General features: G+C 54.6%; 1 protein-coding gene across 1 annotated transcript in view; it reads right to left on the reverse strand.

The window, feature by feature from the left end:
* RCOR1 (REST corepressor 1) overlaps positions 1 to 23,695 on the reverse strand; it is a 96,652-nt gene that overhangs the window by 8,894 nt on the left and 64,063 nt on the right. Inside the window, exons 4-8 of the mRNA XM_054715722.1 lie at positions 10,292 to 10,344; positions 8,657 to 8,818; positions 7,994 to 8,112; positions 5,013 to 5,091; positions 237 to 431 (exon numbers count right to left, since the gene is read on the reverse strand). Of these exons, the coding sequence (XP_054571697.1) occupies positions 237 to 431; positions 5,013 to 5,091; positions 7,994 to 8,112; positions 8,657 to 8,818; positions 10,292 to 10,344 (608 nt within the window). The remainder of the gene's footprint in view (positions 1 to 236; positions 432 to 5,012; positions 5,092 to 7,993; positions 8,113 to 8,656; positions 8,819 to 10,291; positions 10,345 to 23,695) is intronic.

Here is a 23,695-nt window from a genome sequence, read left to right on the forward strand (position 1 = left end):
GCGTGTGCACCGTGTGGAAATCAGCGAGAACACACACAAGCATTTATATGCACACACTTAACATCGACTTCAAAGTGAATTGAAGAAAAGGCGGTGAGCCAGGACGAAGATCTTCTGCCCGTTCCTGGGGGACAGTGCCCTTTGGAGATGTGGGGGAGGAGACCATCCGCGTGTGTGAACAGGGAACCCCTAAGGCCTAGTCAGCCCCCCCCCCCGCCCCCCGTCCGGGCGGGTACCTGGCGCTTGATGGAGACCAGCTCCATGTCCAGCTGGCGCAGCACCGTGGTGGCCGCGGTGGCGTTCGCAGACACGGCCTCCACGTCTTCCTGGGAGAGAAACATCCCTTTCGGAGGTTTCCTTTTGGCTCGGTTCTTAGCCTGAGTGCTGTGCTTTTCTTTCTTGATCTGAGGGACGGTCTCGGTAGGGGGCGCCTGCACAATACACAGATTTGATGAATGTGACACTGAAAATTAAATGCCAAGTGGACAGTAAACGCATATTTCCTCACCACGGCTCCAAACAGTCTATGACAAACACAGGCTGCATCGTCACCGCACCTCCCGCCCTCACAGGGAGGCAGGCAGAGCCGCCGGCTGCTGGGCTCTGCCTGGACGCCTGGCAGAGGACCCCACTTCCTGCCCACGGCTGCACCCTCACTCTCACTCGGAGGCTCTGACGGCAGCGCCTCAGCTCCCTGCACTGACGGGAGGGCACCTGTGCGCTGCGCCGGCTGCACAGAGGGCAGGAGCTGCCGGTCTTCACACGCCCCACCGGGCACAGGGACACTGGACCGGACAGAAGGGGGGGGGGGGGGGAGGGGGGGAGGGAGGGAGGGAGAGAGGGGAGGGAGGGAGAGCGGGAGGGAGGGAGGGAGGGAGGGAGGGAGGAAAGGGAGGGAGGGAAGGGAGAAAGGAAGGAAAGGGAGGAAGGGGGGGAGGGAGAGAGGGGAGGGAGGGGAGGGAGGGAGGGGAGGGAGGGAGGGAGGGAGGGAAGAAAGGAAGGAAAGGGAGGAAGGGAGGGAGGGCGGCTGGTTCAGCACATGTATAAAGATCCATTTAAATTCTTTAAATCTTTATACAAGTTTAAAAATATATAAATTTCAATATGAAACTGTGACTTTTTACACATTTTTTTGAGGAATGACACTTAGCTTTTAGGGCAACTGTGCCCTAAAAACCTCCTTCAAGCACTGTTAGCTGTCATGGAAATGCACGGCTGCTGCTAATTTTTTAAGCACTTTCTCTCTGAATCCCAAACCTGCAGAAACGAAAGGCAGTGGAGCCATGGCGTCTCCCTGCTCACCCTTTTAAGAGCAAGAAGTGCGTGTGCTTTGCTGATAAACTTAAATACCGTCACGTTGTGAGACCGAGCTGAAGGCCATTCAGACTGGCCACGGCAGTGAGCCCCCCAGCGCTAGCAGAGGCCACGGCAGTGAGCCCCCCAGCGCTAGCAGAGGCCACGGCAGTGAGCCCCCCAGCGCTAGCAGAGGCCACGGCAGTGAGCCCACCAGTGCTAGCAGAGGCCACGGCAGTGAGCCCCCCAGCGCTAGCAGAGGCCACGGCAGTGAGCCCCCCAGCACTAGCAGAGGCCACGGCAGTGAGCCCCCCAGCGCTAGCAGAGGCCACGGCAGTGAGCCCCCCAGTGCTAGCAGAGGCCACGGCAGTGAGCCCCCCAGCACTAGCAGAGGCCACGGCAGTGAGCCCCCCAGTGCTAGCAGAGGCCACGGCAGTGAGCCCCCCAGTGCTAGCAGAGGCCACGGCAGTGAGCCCCCCAGCGCTAGCAGAGGCCACGGCAGTGAGCCCCCCAGCGCTAGCAGAGGCCACGGCAGTGAGCCCCCCAGCGCTAGCAGAGGCCACGGCAGTGAGCCCCCCAGTGCTAGCAGAGGCCACGGCAGTGAGCCCCCCAGCGCTAGCAGAGGCCACGGCAGTGAGCCCCCCAGCGCTAGCAGAGGCCACGGCAGTGAGCCCCCCAGCGCTAGCAGAGGCCACGGCAGTGGGTCCCCCAGCGCTAGCAGAGGCCACGGCAGTGAGCCCCCCAGTGCTAGCAGAGGCCCATGATGCCGCCACAGGGCTATGCTGTCCAGCAAAGACCGCCGATGGACAGCGTGTCTGTTTTAATAACACTTTAGTGTGCAAGCAAACTACGATCTAAGCATTTTTCTTTCTGAGAAATTGAGCTATATAAATAATTACAGAAATTAATATAAAATCAACCTTTTCTCTTCCATTTAAAATGTTCCATTGAAGAACCTAATAGTGCAACAAAAAAAAGCTTACTAAACATCCCAAGTCCAATTTGATTTCTCAGACAGTCTTAACTGCTCTAACCCTTAAAGCAGTCTTGTTATCTGGACTCATGTGAGTCGCTGGCAGAGTGCCATCTGTCAAGAATGACTAGCTCCCCATTTGGTGATATAACCAGACCAAAGAAGCCTTAAAAACTTCTAGAACACTTTGATCCACAGTCCACATACAGAAATTAACTGTAGCCCTAACCGGTTTGGCTCAGTGGATAGAGTGTCAGCCTGCGGACTCAAGGGTCCCGGGTTCGATTCCGGTCAGGGGCATGTACCTTGGTTGCGGGCACATCCCCAGTAGGGGGTGTGCAGGAGGCAGCTGATTGATGTTTCTCTCTCATCGATGTTTCTAACTCTCTCTCCCTCTCCCTCTCTGTAAAATATCAATAAAATATATTTTTTAAAAATTAACTGTAATGGAAAAAATTAAGTGCACAAATACTTAGTAATGAGCTCAGCAGTTCGGCATTGTTTATAACTGCAAAAAGCAGGGGCAGAACTGTAAAAACCCAAGAGGATTCCTTTACTCGAGTGTGAGAGGTGTGTGACGGAAACGCCCAGCTGTGCGGGAAGCACGGGGCTTGGCTGGCATGTCTGTGAGGAGGATTCTCCGAAAGGCCGGGGGCCTCTGGGGGGACCTTGCCGAAGGCGGCAGCCCCTGCCTTGACCTTTCCAAGCAAGTCCGATCCCCCGGGGGTTTTGCTAGAACCTCTGTTTCGTCTTTAAGACCCGACCTTGTGGAAGCAGGTGCTTGGAGAAGCAGGTGCGTCCTCAGGGATGCTGCCTGCTGATTGTGTCCAGAGGTTGATTTTAGTTCCAGCTGTTGTGACAACAAAAGCCCAAGGAGGCCAGCGAGCAGGCGACTTGGCGGCGACAGCCAAGCAGTGCCTTCTCCCCTCCCACAGAAAGGGCGAGAGCAGCCCTTCATCCTCGCTCAGGCTGCCGGCCACCCCGGCACAGTTGTGCATACAAATGTATTGGACATAAAAATAGCTTCAAACAGAGTAAATGTGAAAGGTTATAAAATTTATATATAGATTAAGATCCCCTTTATGTATTTTAAAATAAATATTTACTCAGATATATAGGTATATACTTAAAAACATTTTTTAAAAAATACATTTTTATTGATTTCAGAGAGGAAGGGAGAGGGAGAGAAAGGTAGAAACATCAATGATGAGAGAGAATCATTGATCGGCTGCCTCCTGCACGCCCCCTACTGGGACCAAGCCCGCAACCTGGGCCTGTGCCCTTGACCGGACTCGAACCCGGGACACTTCAGTCCGAAGGCCGACGCTCTGTCCACTGAGCCAAACCGGTTAGGGCTACTTAAAAACATTTTTAAAGTTTTATTTTAGGGAGCGAGAGAAAGGGAGAGGGAGGAGGAAGGGAGAGAAAAAGAGGGGAAGAGATCCATTTATTTTCCCACTTATTTATACACCCATTGGTTGATTTTTTTATGTGCTCCAAGCAGGGATCGAATTTGCAACCTTGGTGTGTAGGGACAACACTCTAGCCACAGCTACCCAGCACCCGCACACTTCTTACAGAGGAACATGTTAATGGTGATTGTGTGTGTAAGCGGTGTCCTTCTCCCCTTTTCGATGAGCTGTATTCGTACTTTGTCCATAAAAAGTACATGGTACTGATGTCAGGTCAAGGTTAGGTGTGTCTAGCCCTTCTGGTTTCCTGCCTGAAACGGCTTTCTGACCTTAGAGCAGGCGTCCTCACACCACGGCCCGCGGGCCACATGCGGGTGTTTCTGCCGTTTTGTTTTTTTACTTCAAAATAAGATATGTGCAGTGTGCATAGGAATTTGTTCATAGTTTTTTTTTAAACTATAGTCCGGCCCTCCAGCGGTCTGAGGGACAGTGAACTGGCCCCTGTTTAAAAAGTGTGAGGACCCCTGGCCTAGAGCCTCTGAGACAGAGAACTCTCGAGTTGACTGAACTGCAGGCTCTGCCTTCAGAACAACTCACGTGACCCCCACTGAGCGTCCTGCCACAGTGGGGCCAACACCGCAGCCTGAGGAGCCGGGCCTGCCCTCCAGGGTCCCGTGGCCCGGGCCTGCCGCAGGCAGTGCTGGATTGTGGGGTTCCCCCAGAGCCCGGAGCCAGGGTTTCCTCGGAGGGCCCACAGATGCTTTATCCAATGCTATGAATGGACAAAATAATGCCAGTCTGCGACCCCCATTTCAAAAGGCTAACATCCCAACACCCCCCTATTCTCGGTGGACAGGTTACAAAAGTCATCCACAATTATGGGGTTTTATGAGGCAGGCCCCTGAATCCACACTAAAAACCCCCGCATATGCCTTTCAAGATGTGAGCGATTAAACTTCACCGGGTGAGGCTCACCTCTGTGAGTAAGGAGAGGCGCGGGGGAGCCCGGGCGTGACAGCGCGGGGGAGCCCGCCCGCCTGGCCTCAGGAGCACCCCTCTCTAAGGCTCGCTGAGCCAGCGCCGGAAAGGTGGCAGCGAGGACTCGCTCCACAGGCTGTCACTCGTCACTGCCATCTCCCTTCAAGACTTCCTTTGCTCTCGCTTCCTGGCGAACGCGAGGCTAAGTTCTCTAAAGCCAGGTCATCATTGCTCAAAATGCGTATCATGATGCCCTGTGCCACAGAGCATTCATACCTTCAGTAGAATGCGTGAGAGGAAGGAATGCTTCGCTTATGAACTAGCAAAACACCTATTTGCCTAACGGGGAAAAATACCTCCTTTTTGCTCTCCTTATTCTGATCAATCTCAAGGTCAATGGGATTGTTTCCATTTGCGTCTTCCAGTTCATCCTCACTGAAAGACAAGAAAAAGTTACTGAAAGGTTATTTTGTATTAATGTACTTAATATACAAATTGAAGCAATACATTGATTTGATATAAAATTAGAATGTTTTCAGACTCTGAGATAAAAACCTTTTTACAATTTAAACAAAATACCAATTCCACAGTTCTTTTAGTCTAAATGATTAAAATAAACTATTAAAATGGTTTTTAACTCCCAAACTGGCCTACAACCCTGTTGCTTTCTATAAAGTGTTTTCTCTCAGCTGAAAAGGTAAAATTTAAGACATTTGCTTTACTTCCTCATAATTACCTGGTGGCAAACTGGGACACGGCCATTAGCTACAACTGAGAAATGTTCACGAACGCAGTCCCTCTGCGCAGGGAGCGAACTGACCAACAAACAGAACTGCGGTCGGGCCGCCCGCCGCCCACGGCCCCAGGCTGGGCGCAGGCCGGGCCTGGGGCGGGAACAACGGGCGTTTTAAAATGAGTCCATCTCAAAAGGCCCCTCATGCCGCCAGGGCTCTAGCTTATGCTCCACGCAGCCTGTATCCAAAGAGGACGAGAGCTCGGTGGGGGGGCTCCCTAGGAAATGAGGGAACCAGGCCCCGGGCAGCCAGCCGGCTAGCCCAGCACTGACGCCAAGATCGCCAAGATCGCGCCAGAGGGCTCGGGTTTTCCAACAGCCACATCCCCCTTGCATCCAGATGACCACGCCCCCTGCACCCCACTCTCCCCCCACCCCACCCTCCACGGCCCAAGGTGGTACAAGTTCTGGCTGAGGAAAGAGTGTGACGGAAAGAAAGAGCCGGGGCTGAGGGCGCTCTGGCCCCGTCCCTGCCATGGCACCACGGCAGGTCCCACCAGAGACAAGCCGGTGCCGCTGCCCCGCGGACGCCTCCTGTCTGCACCCTGGGGGGTTGTCGTGCCGGCGGGAGGAGGGAGCCACACACCACCTGGGGCGTCCCTCCTACTCAGCACGGCCCGACCTGCCTTGGTGTTGACTGCCGACTCGGTGAGCAGACCGCATCTGCCGGCAGGAACAGCCGGACTTACACTCAGCAACGAGAGCGGCCCTGTAGCGGGCACAGCCATGTCACTGCAAAGCTGCTGCGCCGAGGACACTCCTAAGCAGGTCTGCCACATTTCTCTGGCCCGAGGAGCCCCGTGTGCGGCTGAAGACCAAGCCTCCAGCAGCCGCCCCGGGGTCAGCACACACGGCTCAGAGTGGGAGAGCGAGGCGAGGTCTCAGCATCGCTCAGGGGCCGAGAGGCTGAGCCCCGGAGGGCTGCTCCACTCTCAACTTGTCCCACGTGTTGTGCTCTTTAATGTGAAATCATAAATACTCTTCTGGGATGGGCCAGATTATTACTGGTTTATAAAGTGGAAAATGTCATTTTAAAAAGCTGCCTATATCACCACCAACCTAACCCACAGACCACGGTGCTGGGTGCTGGCGCCTGGCCCTGAAGCGCCTTCCCCTGCAGCCGAGGGGCTGGGCTGGGGCTGGGGCTGGGGCTGAACTGAAGGCCTGGCGCCTGCTCCCGCGCAGCCACTCCCCCTGCGCCGTGCCGACAGAGGCCGAGGGCCTGATGACCAAGATGCATCCTTTCACTAAACTCGCTGTAAAACTCACGTTTACTAAGAAAACATGAAACGCTTCTCTCTCTCTCACGTGTACAAAACAGACGGTCGAAGAGGGAAGAAGGAAACCCAAACTGCACTGGCATCTGCCACCCCAAGCACGAGCACCCCCACCCCAAGCACGAGCACCCCCGCCCCAAGCACGAGCACCCCCGCCCCAAGCACGAGCACCCCCGCCCCAAGCACGAGCACCCCCCCCCCAAGCACGAGCACCCCCCCCAAGCACGAGCACCCCCGCCCCAAGCACGAGCACCCCCGCCCCAAGCACGAGCACCCCCGCCCCAAGCACGAGCACCCCCGCCCCAAGCACGAGCACCCCCCCCCCAAGCACGAGCACCCCCCCCCCAAGCACGAGCACCCCCACCCCAAGCACGAGCACCCCCACCCCAAGCACGAGCACCCCCGCCCCAAGCACGAGCACCCCCCCCCCAAGCACGAGCACCCCCCCCCAAGCACGAGCACCCCCGCCCCAAGCACGAGCACCCCCGCCCCAAGCACGAGCACCCCCCCCCCAAGCACGAGCACCCCCACCCCAAGCACGAGCACCCCCGCCCCAAGCACGAGCACCCCCGCCCCAAGCACGAGCACACGCCGATGCATCTGCGCAAGCACATCCGGTGGCTCCACGCAGAGCCCTGGCCGTGGGGCTCAGTGGACACAGCGTCGGCCCGCGGACTGAAGGGTCCGGGTTCGATTCCGGTCAAGGACACGTACCTCGGTGGCAGGCTCCTCCCAGGCCTGGGCCCTGGTCAGGGCGCATGCAGGAGGCAACCAACATCGATGTTTCTCTCAGCCCCTCTCCCTTCTACTCTCTCTAAAAGATCAATAGGAAAGTATCCTCGAGTGGGATTAACAGAAAAAGTGATTGAAAGCGACACAGGAAAGCACAGAGCCTGCTATTAGAGACGCCTGGCTCGGCCCGTGCTCAGGGGCTGGAGACCGTCGTCCGGTGCACAGGACTGAGGTCCGACCCCTGGCCAGGGCGCATCCGGAGTCCCCAGGAGAGTGTACACAAGGGGACAACAAACTGTATTCCCACCCTCTTTCTTAATCCACTTTCCTTTAAAGCCGCCCTAAGGGCATGACAGAAGGTGTGGGGGAGCTTCCCTCCCTGCGCTGCGTGCAGGGAGGGAAGCACGTGCTGAGTCCGGTTCCAGCAGGAAGGCGCTGGGGAAACGCGGCCGCGATCTCGCCTGTGTCCCCAGCTCACAGCGTGCTGTGACCCCGAAGGTCCCCAGTGCGGAGACGCACCCCCGGCGCCACTCACCTTTCCTCCCGCTCTCGCTTCTGCTTGCGAGCGTGGCGATCCATCACGCTGGTCTTGGTCCTCGTCTTCTTCCAGGAGTAGTAGAACTTCACCAGGCTGGCTATGGGCTTGTCAGGAAGCTGAGGGAGGAAGAGCTGGCTTAGACCAAAACGGACTCTCAGAAGCACGTGCTCAGGTACACTGGTTAGGGTCACGCTCGTTTCTGAGGAGGAATGTCAGAAGTCACAGCCCTCCACAACAAGGGGAAATCATGAAAAAGCGGCTTCTTCATCCGTTTCCAAACGCCGAAGTGTGACTGTAAGTGAAACTCGGCAGTTCAGGATGAACCCGCTTTCACCGCCTAAAGGCTGACGTATTCTGACAGAACTTCTGGGTTACTTCAGGAAGTTCATTGAGCCCCAATGTCCCAGCAGCGGGGAAGGAGCCCCCCAGACAGCAGCCCTTCCCAGGCAGACAGGCCATGGCGCCACCTCCTCACACCCGAGAGCCTTTCCGGAGCCTTCCCTAACCTTCTGGGGCGTCTGAATAACGGGGGTGGGGGGTGGGGGGTGGGGGGGGTCACGGCCCGCAGGCTGGGAAGTGCCAGGAAGTGCTCCCTGCAGTGCTAGATCCCCTGCCCCCGGGTGTGCTGGGAAAGGGGGATGGGGGGTCCCATCTACTTACCATCTGTTGGATTCTGTGAAAAGTTTTCCCGTGAAAACTAAAGGCTTGCTCAAACAAGACTTTGTCTTCCACAGTCCACTCATCTGGGAAGGGGGTAAAGTTGGGCAAATCAGCCAAGGACTTCTCAATATTATGCTTATGCCAGAAGAGCATCCCGAGAGCCTAGAAAAGAGCACCAGTGAGATCTCAGACCAAAGACGTGAACGCACGCGGACTGGAAACCAGGCCGGCGAGAGCGCACACCTTCCCCCGGCAGAGAGCTGCTCCCGGCCCGCCCCGTGGCTGTCCCGGCGGCATGGCCTCCTGCCCACGAGCTCTGCGTCCCACCACCCTCACTTCTCAGGTTGGACTTGGAGGCCCTGCGGCACTAAGCGCCCCGCCCACGCCGCAGCCGGGAAGGGGCTCTGGCACGGGTGCCGGCGGGTCCCACCGCAGGCCCTGCACCGGGAAGCAGAGCTGCCTCGCAGAGCCGCCCTGCCGTCATTCCTCTGCCCACGCAACCAGCCCGGCTGGGGGCTCAGGAGGCTGGGGCGCCGTCCTGGCACCAACAGGCTGCGGGTTCAATTCCTAGGACACATACCCAGGTTGTGGGTTGGAGTACACACGGGAGGCAACCAGTCAATGTTTTTCTCTCTCCCTCTCTCCCTTCCTCTCTCTCTAAAACCAACAAAAACATATCCTCGGGTGAGGATTGGGAAAAAAACAACCCCTGCAAATATGATGTTGTGGGGTAAATTAGCTCAGAAAGGAAAAAACAGACAATGGATGAGGAATAAAGGAGAAATGGAGAGGGAGTCGAGGACTTCCCTGCGGAGGGTCCTGTGTTACACCTCTGAAGCGAAGACAATCATACTTTGAAGATCAGAATCCTTGAAAATTCATACAAGGATACTTCGCAATCAATCACCCAATGATGGCTACACTCTCTAAACAGAATAAAACATGGATGAGTTTTCTGGGCCACTCATGCAGCTCACGAGCAGGGTCAGAACAGGAGAAGCAGACAGTTCTTGCTGGAAAGATTCTGGAACTACCTTCTTACAGCTGCCTTTGTAAGCAGTGCTACCAGGACAGAATAATTAAAAACAAGGGCAAGGCTGTACACAGAGTGCAGGTCTACATCACCTCCGTTACGGGACGGGGACCTCAGTCACTAGGGCAAGTGGAAATGCTAGCGCCTTCCAGGCTGTGCAACCTAGACCGACGCCAGGAAAGCACCGGCCCAACTCCGCGTGTCCCCTTCGAGAACAGTGATCACAATGAGGCTGCAACAGGCTCGAACCATTTTTAAATGAAGCCTTGGCCCAATTTGACACCTGAAAGTGGCTCAAAACAATTAATGTTGAAACACGACAGGTCCGAGTGTGGCAGGCTGAGTCAGGAAACACCACCAACAGCCACAAAAGGACAGCTCACACGGTCCCGTAAGAAAGCGCGTGCCCAGCGTCCCGCACCACGGCCCCCCTGCCCCGCGGCCCCGGGGGACGGACCGTCCACCGCCACCCACCTCGAGGCCCCTCGCACGCAGGCCCCCGGGCGGCGCAGGGGCCAGAGCCCGGGTGACCCGCAGCCACTCCGCCCCCGCCACACCGAGTGGCCGCTCCAAGCCCGACCCTAACGACGGAAGCTCGTTACCTGCTCCATGTTGTAGCCGTGCCTCTCCTTGGCGATGGCGATGTACTCGTCCACTGAAAGACAAGACGGGCCGTGAGCAGGGCCGCGGGGCCCGAGCGCCGGTGTGGGCGCGGGATGTGGGCTTCGGCCTGCAGGCCCAGGACAGGCCCGCGCGGGTCCTACATGCAGAAGCCCCGCAGGACTCGGCTGAAACATACTCAATATTAAAGCCCTTATTATCTCTGGAGGGAAAAATTATGGCTCTTTTTCCTAAACTTGGTTCTACTTATTTTCCATAAACAAGTATTTCTTTAGGACCCTGAAAAATAATTATTTGTAAATAAACAGAAACATTAAATTGGGGTTTGTCTTTAGGAGCCAAGGCTACAGAACAAGCCACCTATCGCTGTCTCTTAAACACCTGAGAGGAGTGATGTGAACCAGTGCCTGGTGTGCGCTTTCAGGCACTGAGAAAACGGACCCAAAGATGAACCTGCTTCCACCTGATATTTTCTAGTCTTTTCTCAGAAAAAAAGGCACTCCTCCTCTATGGCACTTCCTCATGGTCGTAAACCACAAAAATGACACAAGCTCAAAACACCCCCAGATAGACCTGTATGAAACAGTGAAGTGCCCACGGCCCTGGCCCTGTCCTAGAAGGTCAGCCTCCCCGAGAGGACGGCTCGGGGGAGGGCCAGGCTCTGAGAGCTGCGCTCGCCCAGCTGCAGGGAGCGCGCGGCCTGGCACTGCAGTCAGGCCACAACCCTGGTCCCACTGCGGTAGAAGTGAAATCCATTTTGAAAAAATAACTCAGCCTCTTTTATTAGCGTGCATGCCAACGCTAGAGAAAACGTTTCTCCACTGAGAGAGGGAAAAGGTCACCTTGGCTCACACCGTAACTACCCACAGTGCAGCCTGCCGCTCAGGCAACACCAAGCATCCGCTTCCTTCTTCAACAGTCAAGTCCGCACAGCTGGCCGCCCCGGTGCTCAGAACAGGAAAACTCCAGTGCACCCGAGTCAATGAACTCAACCAGCGGCCGCCAACCTTTCGGACCTCACGGACCACCAGGGGCCGGGGCCACGGGTTGGCGACGCTGAACAAAATGACCTCAGTGCGGCCTTGGTGAGCACGCAGCAGGGACTGCACATGTCTGCCTCCACCCAGCTCTGCGAGCCACGACGGCCACACGACTATCTCCCTGGGCCGAGCGCAGGCCCAGTGGCCGCACTGCCCGCACCTGCGGGGCGTCCCCCTCGGGGACAGAGCTCAGGAAGCCCGTCTGTCCCCCTTGCTGCCACCAGACTTAGCGGAACCATCGGCTGGAAAACTCGAAACAAAAGCACTCTTCGCACGCGCTCCGCTCTCACCTGCTGCTGTGCTTTGAACGCGAACACCGCTGGCAGCGCAGCGCAGCTGGGTGCGGGTGCGGGTGCGGGTGCGGGTGCGGCACGGAGGTGGACGCAACCTTCTTCGCGGGCGCCCAGCAGGGCGGTGCGCGCACGGTGGCCTGTAAGGCCCCGCCTGCAGGGTCCCCGGGCCGCACCTCGAGGGGAGGGGAGAAAGAGCCCACACCCCAGCCCACTCAGGCATGCGCAGTAGGAGTGCTCCCGGCCCTGGCAGGCGGGAGGAAGTGACCTGTGGGAGGGTCCTATCTGACTCCCACTGGCAAAGACTGGGCTCACTCCTCTCCTTGTCCCACGTCCAACGGAGATGAGCAAACACCTGCTGAGTGGGTGCGGGAGCTGTGGCATGCCGGGTGGGGGGTGGGGCCCCTTTCCCGGCAGGGGCAAGGGGCCAGGTTAGCCCTGGGAGGAAGGCGCAGGTGGAGCCCGGCTCTGGCTGACAGAGCGAGGGCCTGGGCCGGGGTGGACACTGGGCACTGCAGGTCAGGTGGAGGCCGCTCCCCTCAGCAGCGCCCCGCTCCCCGGCCTCGTTCAGAATGAACAAGGGTCTGAACAAGCACTGCTGTGCACCGGCCCTGCCTTCCCAGCCCCGCCGTCCTGAGCTCCTCCTTGACAAATCAGGCCCCACCGACCACCACCGTTTCTGGCACCTGACTCCCCACCTCCCTGACTCCTCACCCACGTGCCAGTAGCTGCTGGGAAGACATAATGAAAATGAAGTGTGAGTTTTCAAAGCCTCCCGCGATTTCCTTAAGCAAAACTAAGCTTTCAGCCTAAGAAAATAAAATCCACTGCACATGCCCTGGTAAGAAAACAAAGGATGACTAGATGCTTCCCCAGGGATGAGAGGAAACAGGAAGGGAGCGAGCCCCTGAGGCAGGGAGCCATCACGGAAGGTGTGGTCAGGGCAAAGTCCATCACGGAAGGTGGCTAAGCCACCAGGACATGTCCTGGGGCCTGGACCTTCGCACCCGGCGCCCTGCCCTCCCTCCCCAGTGCGCAGGGGTCAGTACCGGGAGCCCTGGGTGCGGGAAGCAGCGGACGGGCCTGTGCACTTAGCTGACCCCAGCTTGTCTGTCGGAAGCTTACCGGGTCAGAGTTCAGTGCCCTCTGCTTCAGAAGCAGCCTGCCACTGCAGAATGCAGTCTTTCCAACACCTGAAAATTCCCATGGAAACCACCCAGGAAAACAGTCCAACCTTAAATGACGATGCATAAGATATACAGCACTCTGCTAATTTAAGGAATTACACAGTCTGTATGCAGCCTTTGCTTTTTTGACAAGTACTTAATGTTATGGAAAGCACAGGTGACTAAGTTATGTTTTGGGGGTAACATCACTTAAAAGTAGAGTGGATTCATCAAGAACATTTACAATACAGTCAGTAATCCTCCTATATAATCCTATATAATAAAAGGCTAACATGCAAATTGACCATCAGTGGAATGACCAGTCGCTATGACGCACACTGACCACCAGGGGACAGACGCTCAACGCAGGAGCTGCCCCCTGGTGGTCAGTGCGCTCCCACAGCGCTGCTCAGCCAGAAGCCGGCTCATGGTTGGCGAGTGTAGCGGAGGTGGCGGGAGCCTCTCTCGCCTCCTCTGCTACAGGCGGGCGGTCAGGAGCGAGGGGTCCTGGACTGCAAAAGCCCCAGACTGCGAGAGGGCACAGGCTGCCCCCCACCCAGTGCACAAATCTCGTGCACCGGGCCTCTAGTCCTATATAATCCTATACAATAAAGAGGTAATATGCAAATTAACCCTCATGCCCTCACAAAATGGCTGCCTACGACCAGTTTGGCAGGGGGGTTAGTGAGGGTCGATCAAACGACTGAACAAGCAGGCTGAGTGGGGCGACCAGGCCAGCGGGGGGTCTGTGAGGGGCGACCAGGCTGGCGGGGGGTGGGGGGGAGCAGTTACAGGTGACCAGGCTGGCAGAGGGGGGCAGTTGGGGGCAACCAGGCCGGCAGCAGGGGGGCAGTAAGAGGCGACAAGGCCAGCAAGGGGGGAAGTAAGGGGTGACCAAGCCCGGGGGGAGGGGGCAGTTAGGAGCAACCAGGTTGGCAGGGAGGGGGCAGTTGGGAGTGACCTGGCCAGCAGCAGGGGGCAGTTAGGGGTGACCAGGCCAGCGGGGGTGGGCAGTTAGGGGCCATCAGACCGGTACGCAGAGGCAGTGAGGGGCAATCAAGCCAGCGGGGGTGGGAGGGTGCAGTTAGGGGTGATCAGGCAGGCAGGTAGGTGAGCGATTAGGAGCCAGCAGTCCAGGATTGTGAGAGGGATGTCCAACTGCCAGTTTAGGCCCGATACCAGGGATTGGGCCTAAACCTGCAGTCAGACATTCCCCGAGGGGTCCTGGATTGGAGAGGGTGCAGGCTGGGCTGAGGGGACCCCCCATGCACGAATTTCGTGCACCAGGCCTTTAGTATTGTAATAACTACATATGGTGCCAGGTGAGTGCTGGAAACATCAGGAGACACTTTGTCAAGTATGACTGTCTACCCACTGTACACCTGAAACTAATGCAAAACAATAGTGAATGTAAACTTTAACTAAAAAGTAACATTTTTAAAAAAGAAAATTCACAAATGCCTCATCAAGAATATATTGAGCTACCCTTACTATGTACAGAAGGCTCTACTGAGTAGCAGGCCAAACTACAGAAGATAAGCTGACTTCCTTCAGTAGCTTGAAACAACACACAGGCAACAGAAGAGAATACCAGGTATAGATACCAAATCACAGCACAGATGCAGATGGCAAGGGCATGCAAAGAGATCGGTAAATAATGATAATGATGATGATAATCAGGGGACACTTCCTAGAGATTCGACAGTTACACTGGGTGATGACAGCAGATGGCACTTGATAATTCACTGTGCCAGCCACTGCTCTAAGGATTTTCTTTCTGATTCTCTCCAACACTTCAACTATCACCCTCACTCACCAACGAAGACACTGATGCTCAGAGAAGGCAGGTGACTCGGAAACTCAGTGTCTGGCTCGGGAGCTGGTCCATGCTGCCCTCTCTCTGGAGTAAAGCAGAGGGAGGGAGAAGTCCGAGTCACGTCGCACCGCCTCCACGGTACGGAGAGCAGACCAAGGCTGCTCAGCCTGGTGTATCCGCGTGAATGGGTTAAGGAACCAGAACTCCGGCTGGTGAAGGCAGTGGTGAAAAGTGGCTGCCGTGTGCTAGGCTTCATTTGTTTCTATATTCATGTTTACTCCAGGGAGCTACATGCCCTTAGTACCATTAGTCAGAGTCTCAAATTCAACTGCAAACGTAAGGAATAGCGCAGACGGAAACCGCCAGTTACCTCACCCCCCGGCCCCTCCCTGGGGCCCCGAGCCGGAACACCTTGTGCGGTGCGTGTCCCATGCAGAGCAGGAGCAGGCACCAGGAGGTGGGTGAGCTTCTCAAAGGGTTTATCGTGATAACCTCGGCAGTAGCATCAGGTGCTGAAAAGGAAGCATGGCACCAGTTTCTCTCTTCAAGAATGTAATAAATATCGTGGCATCTCCTTTTATTATTAAAACAAAACGAGCGGTCACTGTACCTCAGGCTCCAAAGGAGCTTAAATCATGTAAGGAAAGCAATGATGCCACCTGGTGGGCATAACTGTCACTACAGTTAACATTTCAATGCGACCCCTCCAACCCCAATTCAGGGGAAAAGGAGAGCACAAGCCATAAGACAAGCCAGAGGAAGATCAATGAGCCGGTGCTCCCCGGTCAGCAACCAACACACGTCCTCCATGAAAATGCCGTTTCTTACTGTGGCTTTGCTAAAACCCCACTTTACAGAAAAAGTCACCCCAGCCGGTGTGGCTCAGTGGATAGAGCATCAGCCTGCGGACTGAAGGGTCCCAGGTTTGATTCCGGTTGCAGGCTCAATCCCCAGTGTGGGGCACGCAGGAGGCAGCCAATCAACGATTCTCTCTCACCATTGATGTTTCTATCTCTCCCTCCCTCTCCCCGTCTCTCTGAAATCAATAAAAATATATTTTAAAAAAAGAAAGAAAAAGCGCCCCACCCTCCTGCACCCAGTAAATACGACACAACCCAGGCCAGTCCCGGAGACACTGGATCAGGTGGAAATGAGAACTGTGAGCGCCCGGCCAAGCCTCCCACATCCGCAGGCAGCTCAGCACCTGCTGCTGCTCTGCACCCCCTACCGCCCTCCACCCAGGATCTGCGCGCATGACCGGTAAGTTCACCCTGCCTCTGCGCCCGTTTCCTTATCCGCATGGGAGTGGAGGTTTACGACCTTAAAAGTGTCTTCCATGGCTAACACTGTATGAGTAATCTCTTGAGTTTTAACGTGACAGAGTCAAGTCAGCGAGTGACACACTCTCCTTGCGTCTCTCACATCAAGTCAACTTACTCATGACTCAGACCCTCGCAGGCAACTGCACTCAAAATAATTTTGTTTGCTCTCATGTTTTGCTTTGTACAATATGAGCTAAGAACAGAACCATGCTCAAACAAGGGCTGCGTCTCCCTTTACTAAAGGCAACATTCCCCACATGAAGAGAGGCCTGCGGGGGGGGGGGGGGGGGCCGGTAAAAAAAGCCCGGCAACATCGACTGGGCCTCAGCCACACAGCTGAGCGCCTCCTGGGGAACAGCCCTGACCCTGCGTCCGTCCTCGGCTCGTCGGGAACCGGCAGGCTGCAGCCACGGCTCTCCCTAGACCCAGAGCAAGGCCAGGTAGCCTGCCCAGTCCGCCCAAGGCAGCAGAGCGGAGACGTGCACATGCGGTGTTACAGAATGACTCCTTCCTAAGTGCTGGGGAGCGTCAGCTACAGGCGAGGGTGCCGTTTGGAACCACGGCATTCGCTTAGCAAGAGAACCCACCGAGGCTGGCGTGCCCCGAACTCTGCTCCAGCTCTAGTTCCCAGCCCGGCCTGAGCCACCTCCTCCGCTTCTTCCCATCCCGCTCTTGGGCTCCGCCCTGCTGTGTATGTTCGTGTGCACAGCTGCATATGTGTGTACATGCACACGCATCTATATATTGTGGTGCACACGTGTTACATACATGTGAACATACATCTATGTGTGCTTCCACGTGTTTGGTGTGTGCACGTACAGGATGTATCCATATACCTTGCGCGTATGTACAGTTTTAGGAAGCGTGCCGTGCTGTGATAAAGAACAGCGCACACAGGAGGACACAGCTTGGTGAATTCTCAGCGCACACACACCCAGCTCGAGGGCCCCGCGCGCTGTAGGTGGCTTGGGTCTGTTGTTCTAGAGCTCCCAGGGGTAACGACGGGCAGTTCTGAGAATCAATGAGCTGGAGCAAATAGCAGTGTGTAAAGAGCATGGGTCTGATAACATTCCCCATTTGAATGTGATAAAAGTCTTCTCAACAGCAACACGTGTTTTAAGGTTTAGGTACTGAAAAGACTATGACAACAGCAAAGCCATAAGCACAAGAAGAAATGTGGCTTGAGGTTGTGAATTTGTTAATTTGTGAGTTTCAGCCAAGCAAAAAAATGTCCTTTCAGTGACCAACAAAGAGGCTCTTTTGAAAAGCACCACGTTCGAGGCTGCCTCCTGCTGAGGGGTGACCAGCAGGGGAAGGAGGTGGTCCGGGAAGGCTTTAAACGCCTGCGAGCAGGACTCCGTACAGCTTTACACCAACCTCGCTTCACAGGGCATGTGTCTTTTGACCCACCTCTCCCACCGAGGCAGACACTGGCCTTCCCTCACGCGATGCATCCTACACGAGCGCACAGCAAGTGGGGCCTAAGTGAGATTCAAGGAGCCACGGGAGGCTGGGCGATGGCCAGCACCTGGGGCCGACCCCAAGGCTCTGCCCACCACAACCTGTACACAAGTCACTTGCCCTCTGTGGACCCCGTCTCTTCAGCTAAGCTGCGGGGTGGCATAGTGAGAACAGAGGGGGCATGCTTGTTGGGAGGGGACACCTTTTCCCCTGGTAAGTCCTACTGTTTTCAATGCTTCAATCTTAGGGGGATGGGGCTCCCTGGCCAGTAAAGAAACCTGAGCTTTCAAAGCAGGCTGCAGAGGAAGAGGTTTTACAATACACTAGTGTGTTTACATTGAGCTATTCTCCGCGGATTCAGTAAGTCTGTTAGCCCTACTGTGTGTGCCCCATGCTGCTTCCACAGCCATGATGAAAAGAGTGCTTTCTAGAGCTCCGCGCCTGGCAGAGCAATTACACAAACAATCAGTTCCAATTGCCACACGTGCAGAGAAGAAGAGCTATGAATGCGCTGGCCTGGAAACGACCTGCAGAATCAAGGAAGGACTTTGGTTTCTACTGGACGGACGCTGTGAGAGCCTGCTCACGCGCGTTCCTTTAGCAGGGAAATGAGAATGTGTCCGTGGTCAAGAATGGGGACGTGGTTAAACAAATCAAGCGGGCTGGCGACGGAGTGCGCTGTGTTTTTTCCGTCGGGAGGGAGGTACAAGCTCCCGATTGCTCTGAACTCACATCAGCATGGTTACACATGCTGGAATATTATTCAGGATCAAAATTCAGTTTATTTCTAATCAGGAAAATTAAAGCTGGAAACTATTCTATACAGTATGATCCATACGTGCCTAAAAGCGGAGTGCACACGAGCCTAGTGACAAGGCGTGAAAGCAACACGTTAGCAGTTATACCCACATGGTGAGGGTATTGAAAACCTATTTGAAGAAATAATGACAGAAAACTTCCCCTACCTGGTGAAAGAAATAGACTTACATGTCCAGGAAGCACAGAGAACCCCAAACAAGAGGAATCCAAAGAGGATTACACCAAGACACATCATAATTAAAATGCCAAGAGCAAAAGACAAAGAGAGAATATTAAAAGCAGCAAGAGAAAAACAGTTAGTTACCTACAAGGGAGCACCCATAGGACTGTCAGCTGATTTCTCAACAGAAACTATGCAGGCCAGGAGGGAGTGGCAAGAAATATTCAAAGTGATGAATAGCAAGAACCTACAACCAAAATTACTCTACCCAGCAAAGCTATCACTTAGAATTGAAGGTCAGATAAAGAGCTTCACAGATAAGAAAAAGCTAAAGGAGTTCATCACCACCAAACCAGTATCATATGAAAAGCTGAAGGTTATTCTTTAAGAAGAGGAAGAACAAAAAGGTAAAGATAAAAATTATGAACAACAAAATGACAAATACATATCTATCAACAAGTGAATCTAAAAATCAAGTGAATTAAAAAAATCTGATGAACAGAGTAAACTGGTGAATATAATAGAATCGGGCATAAAAAGGGAGTGGACTGACAATTCTTGGGAGGAATGGGGTGTGGGGGTGCGGGAAGAGATTGAACAAAAATCTTACACCTATGGACAAGGACAGTGTAGCGGGGGTAAGGGCGTGGGGTGGGGTGGGAACCGGGTGGAGGGGAGCTATGGGGGGGGGGGAGAGGAACAACTGTAATAATCTGAACAATAAAGATTCATTTTTAAAAAAAAGAATTTTAAGTCCAGGTATTTCATCAATATGCATTCTTTTAAAAAGGCCAAGAACCCCAGCTGGTTTGGCTCAGAGGATAGAGCGTTGGCCTGCGGACTGAAGAGTCCTGGGTTCAATTCCGGTCAAGGGCATATGCTGGGTTGCGGGCTCCATCCCTAGTGTGGGGCGTGCAGGAGGCAGCTGGTCAATGATTCTCTCTCATCATTGATGTTTCTCTCCCTCTCCTTTCTTCCCTGAAATTAATAAAAATCTATATATATTTTTAAAAAGGCCAACCTATTTTTTTACAAAACCACATGCCATTATCATACCTAAGAAAAGCAGCAAACTTCCCTGGCATGAGAAACGATGTTATATGCACTGGCTCACCTAACACTCAGCAGTCTTACAGTCTCGATACTGAAGACACCACGGACACATCCCCCGCATCTCACTGGGAGGAGTATAAACCAGTCCGGCCACTTTGGGAAACAACCTGGCACTCATTGTAGAGCTGACCCCTATGCTCAGGATGGATATCAAGACACAGGTCAAGGAATATTCCCAGCAGTAACAGCTGTCATAGTCAAAACGAAACAAATGTGCAGAGAAGAGAGGCTAAATCATGATAACAAAATTTCAAGTTTAAAAGGATGAAGATAAGACTCATTGATATGGTTAAAGGGCAAAGTAATCCTTGATTGTAATGAGGGCTTCCTTTGCAATGTGCAGATTTAGCTATGTCTTGCTGGTAAGTTTTTGCACATTTTGGCTAACTCTAGAGCACTTAAAAAGAGAATAAATAATACAAATAATTTTCACAGGCTAAAAAACAGCATTTTAACCACAAGCTTCAAGCTCTTTGATAGCCATCCTATATAACAAAAGCCTACTATGCTAAGTGTCCGGTCTGGTGACCGGTCTGGCTGTTCAACCAATCAAAGGGTAATATTCTAATGACTAGAAGCACTCCCCTGCCAGCCTGATTGATGCCTAACTGCTCTCCCCTGCAGGCCTGGTCCCCCTCAACTGCCCTCCCCTGCAGGCCTGGTCACCCCTAAGTTCCCTCCCCTGTGGGCCTGGTCCCCCCCAACTGCTCTCCCCTGCAGGCCTGGTCACCCCTAACTTCCCTCCCCTGCAGGCCTGGGTCTCCCCCAACTGCCCTCCCCTGCAGGCCTGGGTCTCCCCCAACTGCCCTCCCCTGCAGGCCCGGTTGCCCCCAACTTCCCTCCTCTGCCGGACTGGTCCCCCCCAACTGCCCTCCCCTGCAGGCTTGATTGCCTCCAACTTCCCTCCTCTGCCGGCCTGGTCCCTCCCAACTGCCCTCCCCTGTTGGCCTAATCACCCACAATTGCCCTCCCTTGCAGGCCTGGTCCCTCCCTCCCAACTGCCCTCCCCTGCTGGCCATCTTGTGGCGGCCATCTTGTGTCCACATGGGGACAGCCATCTTGTGTGTTGGAGTGATGGTAAATTTGCATATTACACTTTTATTAGATAGGATAGAGGCCTGGTGCATGGGTGGGGGATAGCTGGTTTGCCCTGAAGGGTGTCCCGGATCAGGGTGGGGGTTCCCTTGGGGCTGGGGGTGGCCTGGGTGAGGGTCCTGTGGTGGTTTGCAGGCCCGGCCACGCCCCCCAGTGACCCAAGCGGAGGCCCTGGTATCTGGGATTTATTTATCTTCTATAATTGAAACTTTGTAGCCTTGAGCAGAGCCAAGCCTCCTGCTTGCTCCGTGGCCACAGCCATTTTTGTTAGGATTTATTTATCTTGTATAATTGAAACGTTGTAGCGGAGGCCAAGGCAGGCCAGGGCTGCGGGAGCTTGGCTTCCTCCATCACCAGGGGCAACTCAAGCCTCCTGCTCTCTCCAGCTCTGTGGTTGCCGCCATTTGTGTTGGGATTTATTTATCTTCTATAATTGAAACTTTGTAGCCTTGAAGTGGAGGCCTGGACCTGCCAGGGTGTGCGGAAGGCTTGGCTTCCTCCATTGTTGGGGAAAATCAAGCCTCCTGCTTACTCCGTGGCCACAGCCATCTTGGTTGGGTTAATTTGCTCCTGATTGGCTGGTGGGAGTGGCTTGTGGGTGCAGCGGCGTGATGGTTAATTTGCATATTACTCTTTTATTAGATAGGATATGCTAAGGCCACTCAACTGCTCGCTATGATGTGCACTGACCACCAGGGGGCAGATGCTCCAACCAGTAGGTTAGCTTGCTGCTGGGGTCCAGCAGATCAGGACTGAGTGAGATGGGCCTGAAACGCCCTGGAGCCCTCCCATGATCCCTCCCCAGCTGGCCAGCCTTGATTGGCCCTGATGGGGACTGGGTGAGATGGGGCTGGACATGCCCTGGAGCCCTCCCGCAGTCCCTCCCTGGCCCCAATCTTGCACTTGGCCTGGCCTGCGCGCTCTCGCACTTCGGGATCCCTCATGGGATGTCAGAGAGCTGATTTCGGCCAGATTCTGCAACTCCCCTCGGGAGGGCGCCAGACGCAGGGCTCACGGCTGGTGAGTGCTGCTGCGGCACAAGCCTCTCCCGATCGGGGCCGGGATGAGTGGGAGCAGTAGGTAGAAGCTGCAGGCAGCGTTGGACTGAAGGTTTCGGCCCCATACCCGCAGGCCACCCAGAGGGACCCCACCCATGCACTAATTCGTGCACCGGGTCTCTAGTTTATTCATAACAAGCTGAAAACCAAGGCCAGCGTTAGCTTATCCCACCCGAACCCCTGCCTCCTCCTGTCACAGAACGAACAGGTGAGAATGTGAAGTCCTGCTCCCTGGGGCAGTGAGCTCACAATCACGCTGGCGGTTCCCACCAGACAAAGCTGCACTGGCCGGGGCTAGCATGCTCAGTCTTGTCTTCCTCCAGTGCCGGACACATCCCGCCGCTCCCATATTTACTGAGCCAAGGAATGGTCCCCAAATGGCCCGAGTTGTAAAACAGAGCCCCCAAGCCTGTACTTACCATCTCCATCCAGGAGTGCCCACCCCATCATCTGCTCGCTCACCGGACAGGGGGTCACGGTGCGGCTCCCACATGCCAACAGCGGGCTGATGGAGAACTGAACAAAGGGCCGCCCCTGCGCTCGCCAGAGGAGACACAGTAGTGCTAGGCCGGGTGATCGACGGGAGGAAGGAGCGAGCACGTGGCCACTTTAGTGTGGTCAGAGGAGGCCTCTGGAGAGCGCCGCTGCGGCATGGCGAGGAGGGCTGGGAGGAGCGCGGCTTGGGGAGCATGCTGGAAGGTTCAGGAGGCAGAGGTCGGGTCGGGTCGGGCGATGCAGGGTCTGATGCCCTACGGCCAGGTCTTTGGCTTGAATTTATAGCGGACTGGAATGTTCTGAATAGAGACTCCTGACATTCACTACATGTTCACGTGAAAGTTTAGGCATTTACATTGACTTCGTGACTGTGAAACTTCCGCACACAGCATACTCCTGGAAATGTGTGAAGGACATGCGCTGACATAGAACGAGTTCCACGTATGCTGCAGGTCTCAGGCGGGTCTCACTCCAAGAAAGTAGACTTATTTTAAAGTCTCGAATTTGCCTTTGGTTTTTGACACAATTTTAAATGTGGCATGTCTAGCATGTTGCGTGTGTTAGTTTCTTTCTCTACAGTTACTAGTCAGCCAGCTTGAAGCACCACCCAGCCAGCCTGACGCATAGCCAATGAGTCCCATCCCGGCCTCTTCAAGGACCAGTGCTTCTCACCATTTCACCAGTTTCTCCTCATTGTCATCAAATAAAAACAGTACAATCATGGGGGGTAATGGGGGGATGAGGACACATATGTAATACCTTAATTAATAAAGAAATTTAAAAAAACAAAAAACAGTACCATCAGTCACTTAAATAACTGCAAAAGCACCCATTAGGTACGACTGATGAAATACATAACACGTAACCACGACGACCGTTTCACTGATTCCCAGCAGCCCCTGCGGCAGAGTCTAGGAGGCACTTCTTTGGGAAACCACCAGCAGGGAGCGTGGCTGAAACGCAGGCCTCCCCTCCAGTGCCAAGTCAGCTCTTTCAAACCCTCCCTTCAAAGGAATCCAACAATAAAAAATCACCTTCAATATTCCCCTTCCTATCCTGTTCTCTCTTCTAAAGCTCCCTGCTAAGAATTCTCTCAGGCCACAGTTTTATATTTTTTGTTTCTCCTTAAAACGGTAAAATGAACTGTGAATAAGAGCTGGCCTAACTCTAAATACATTTCAAAGACAAGATTCTCTAGTAAAAACACCTTCTGAGATCCCGTGTTTAGTTAACCCTCAACTGCTTCTCTACACCAAGTGCAAACCTCTGGTAGGTCTCCACAGGCGTGGAAGTACAGGTACTGCACCCAGCACAGCAGCGGCCCGTGGGGAGGAGACTGCCAAAGCAGGGTGCAGATCATGTGGAGGAGCAGGGAGGCCTGAGGGAGGGCAGCCTGGAATGGGGTGGGGAGGAGCAGAGAGGAGCACCCCTGTAGGGCAGCTGCACGCATCACAACAGGGCCAGACAGGGGCAGAACCAAGGGCCTAGCAGGCGTCTCATACCCATGAGGGATCAATGATGGAACAGTGCTATGAGAATAAACAAGTCAT

This window comes from Eptesicus fuscus, chromosome 5 (assembly GCF_027574615.1).
Source record: "Eptesicus fuscus isolate TK198812 chromosome 5, DD_ASM_mEF_20220401, whole genome shotgun sequence".
Taxonomy (NCBI): domain Eukaryota; kingdom Metazoa; phylum Chordata; class Mammalia; order Chiroptera; family Vespertilionidae; genus Eptesicus; species Eptesicus fuscus.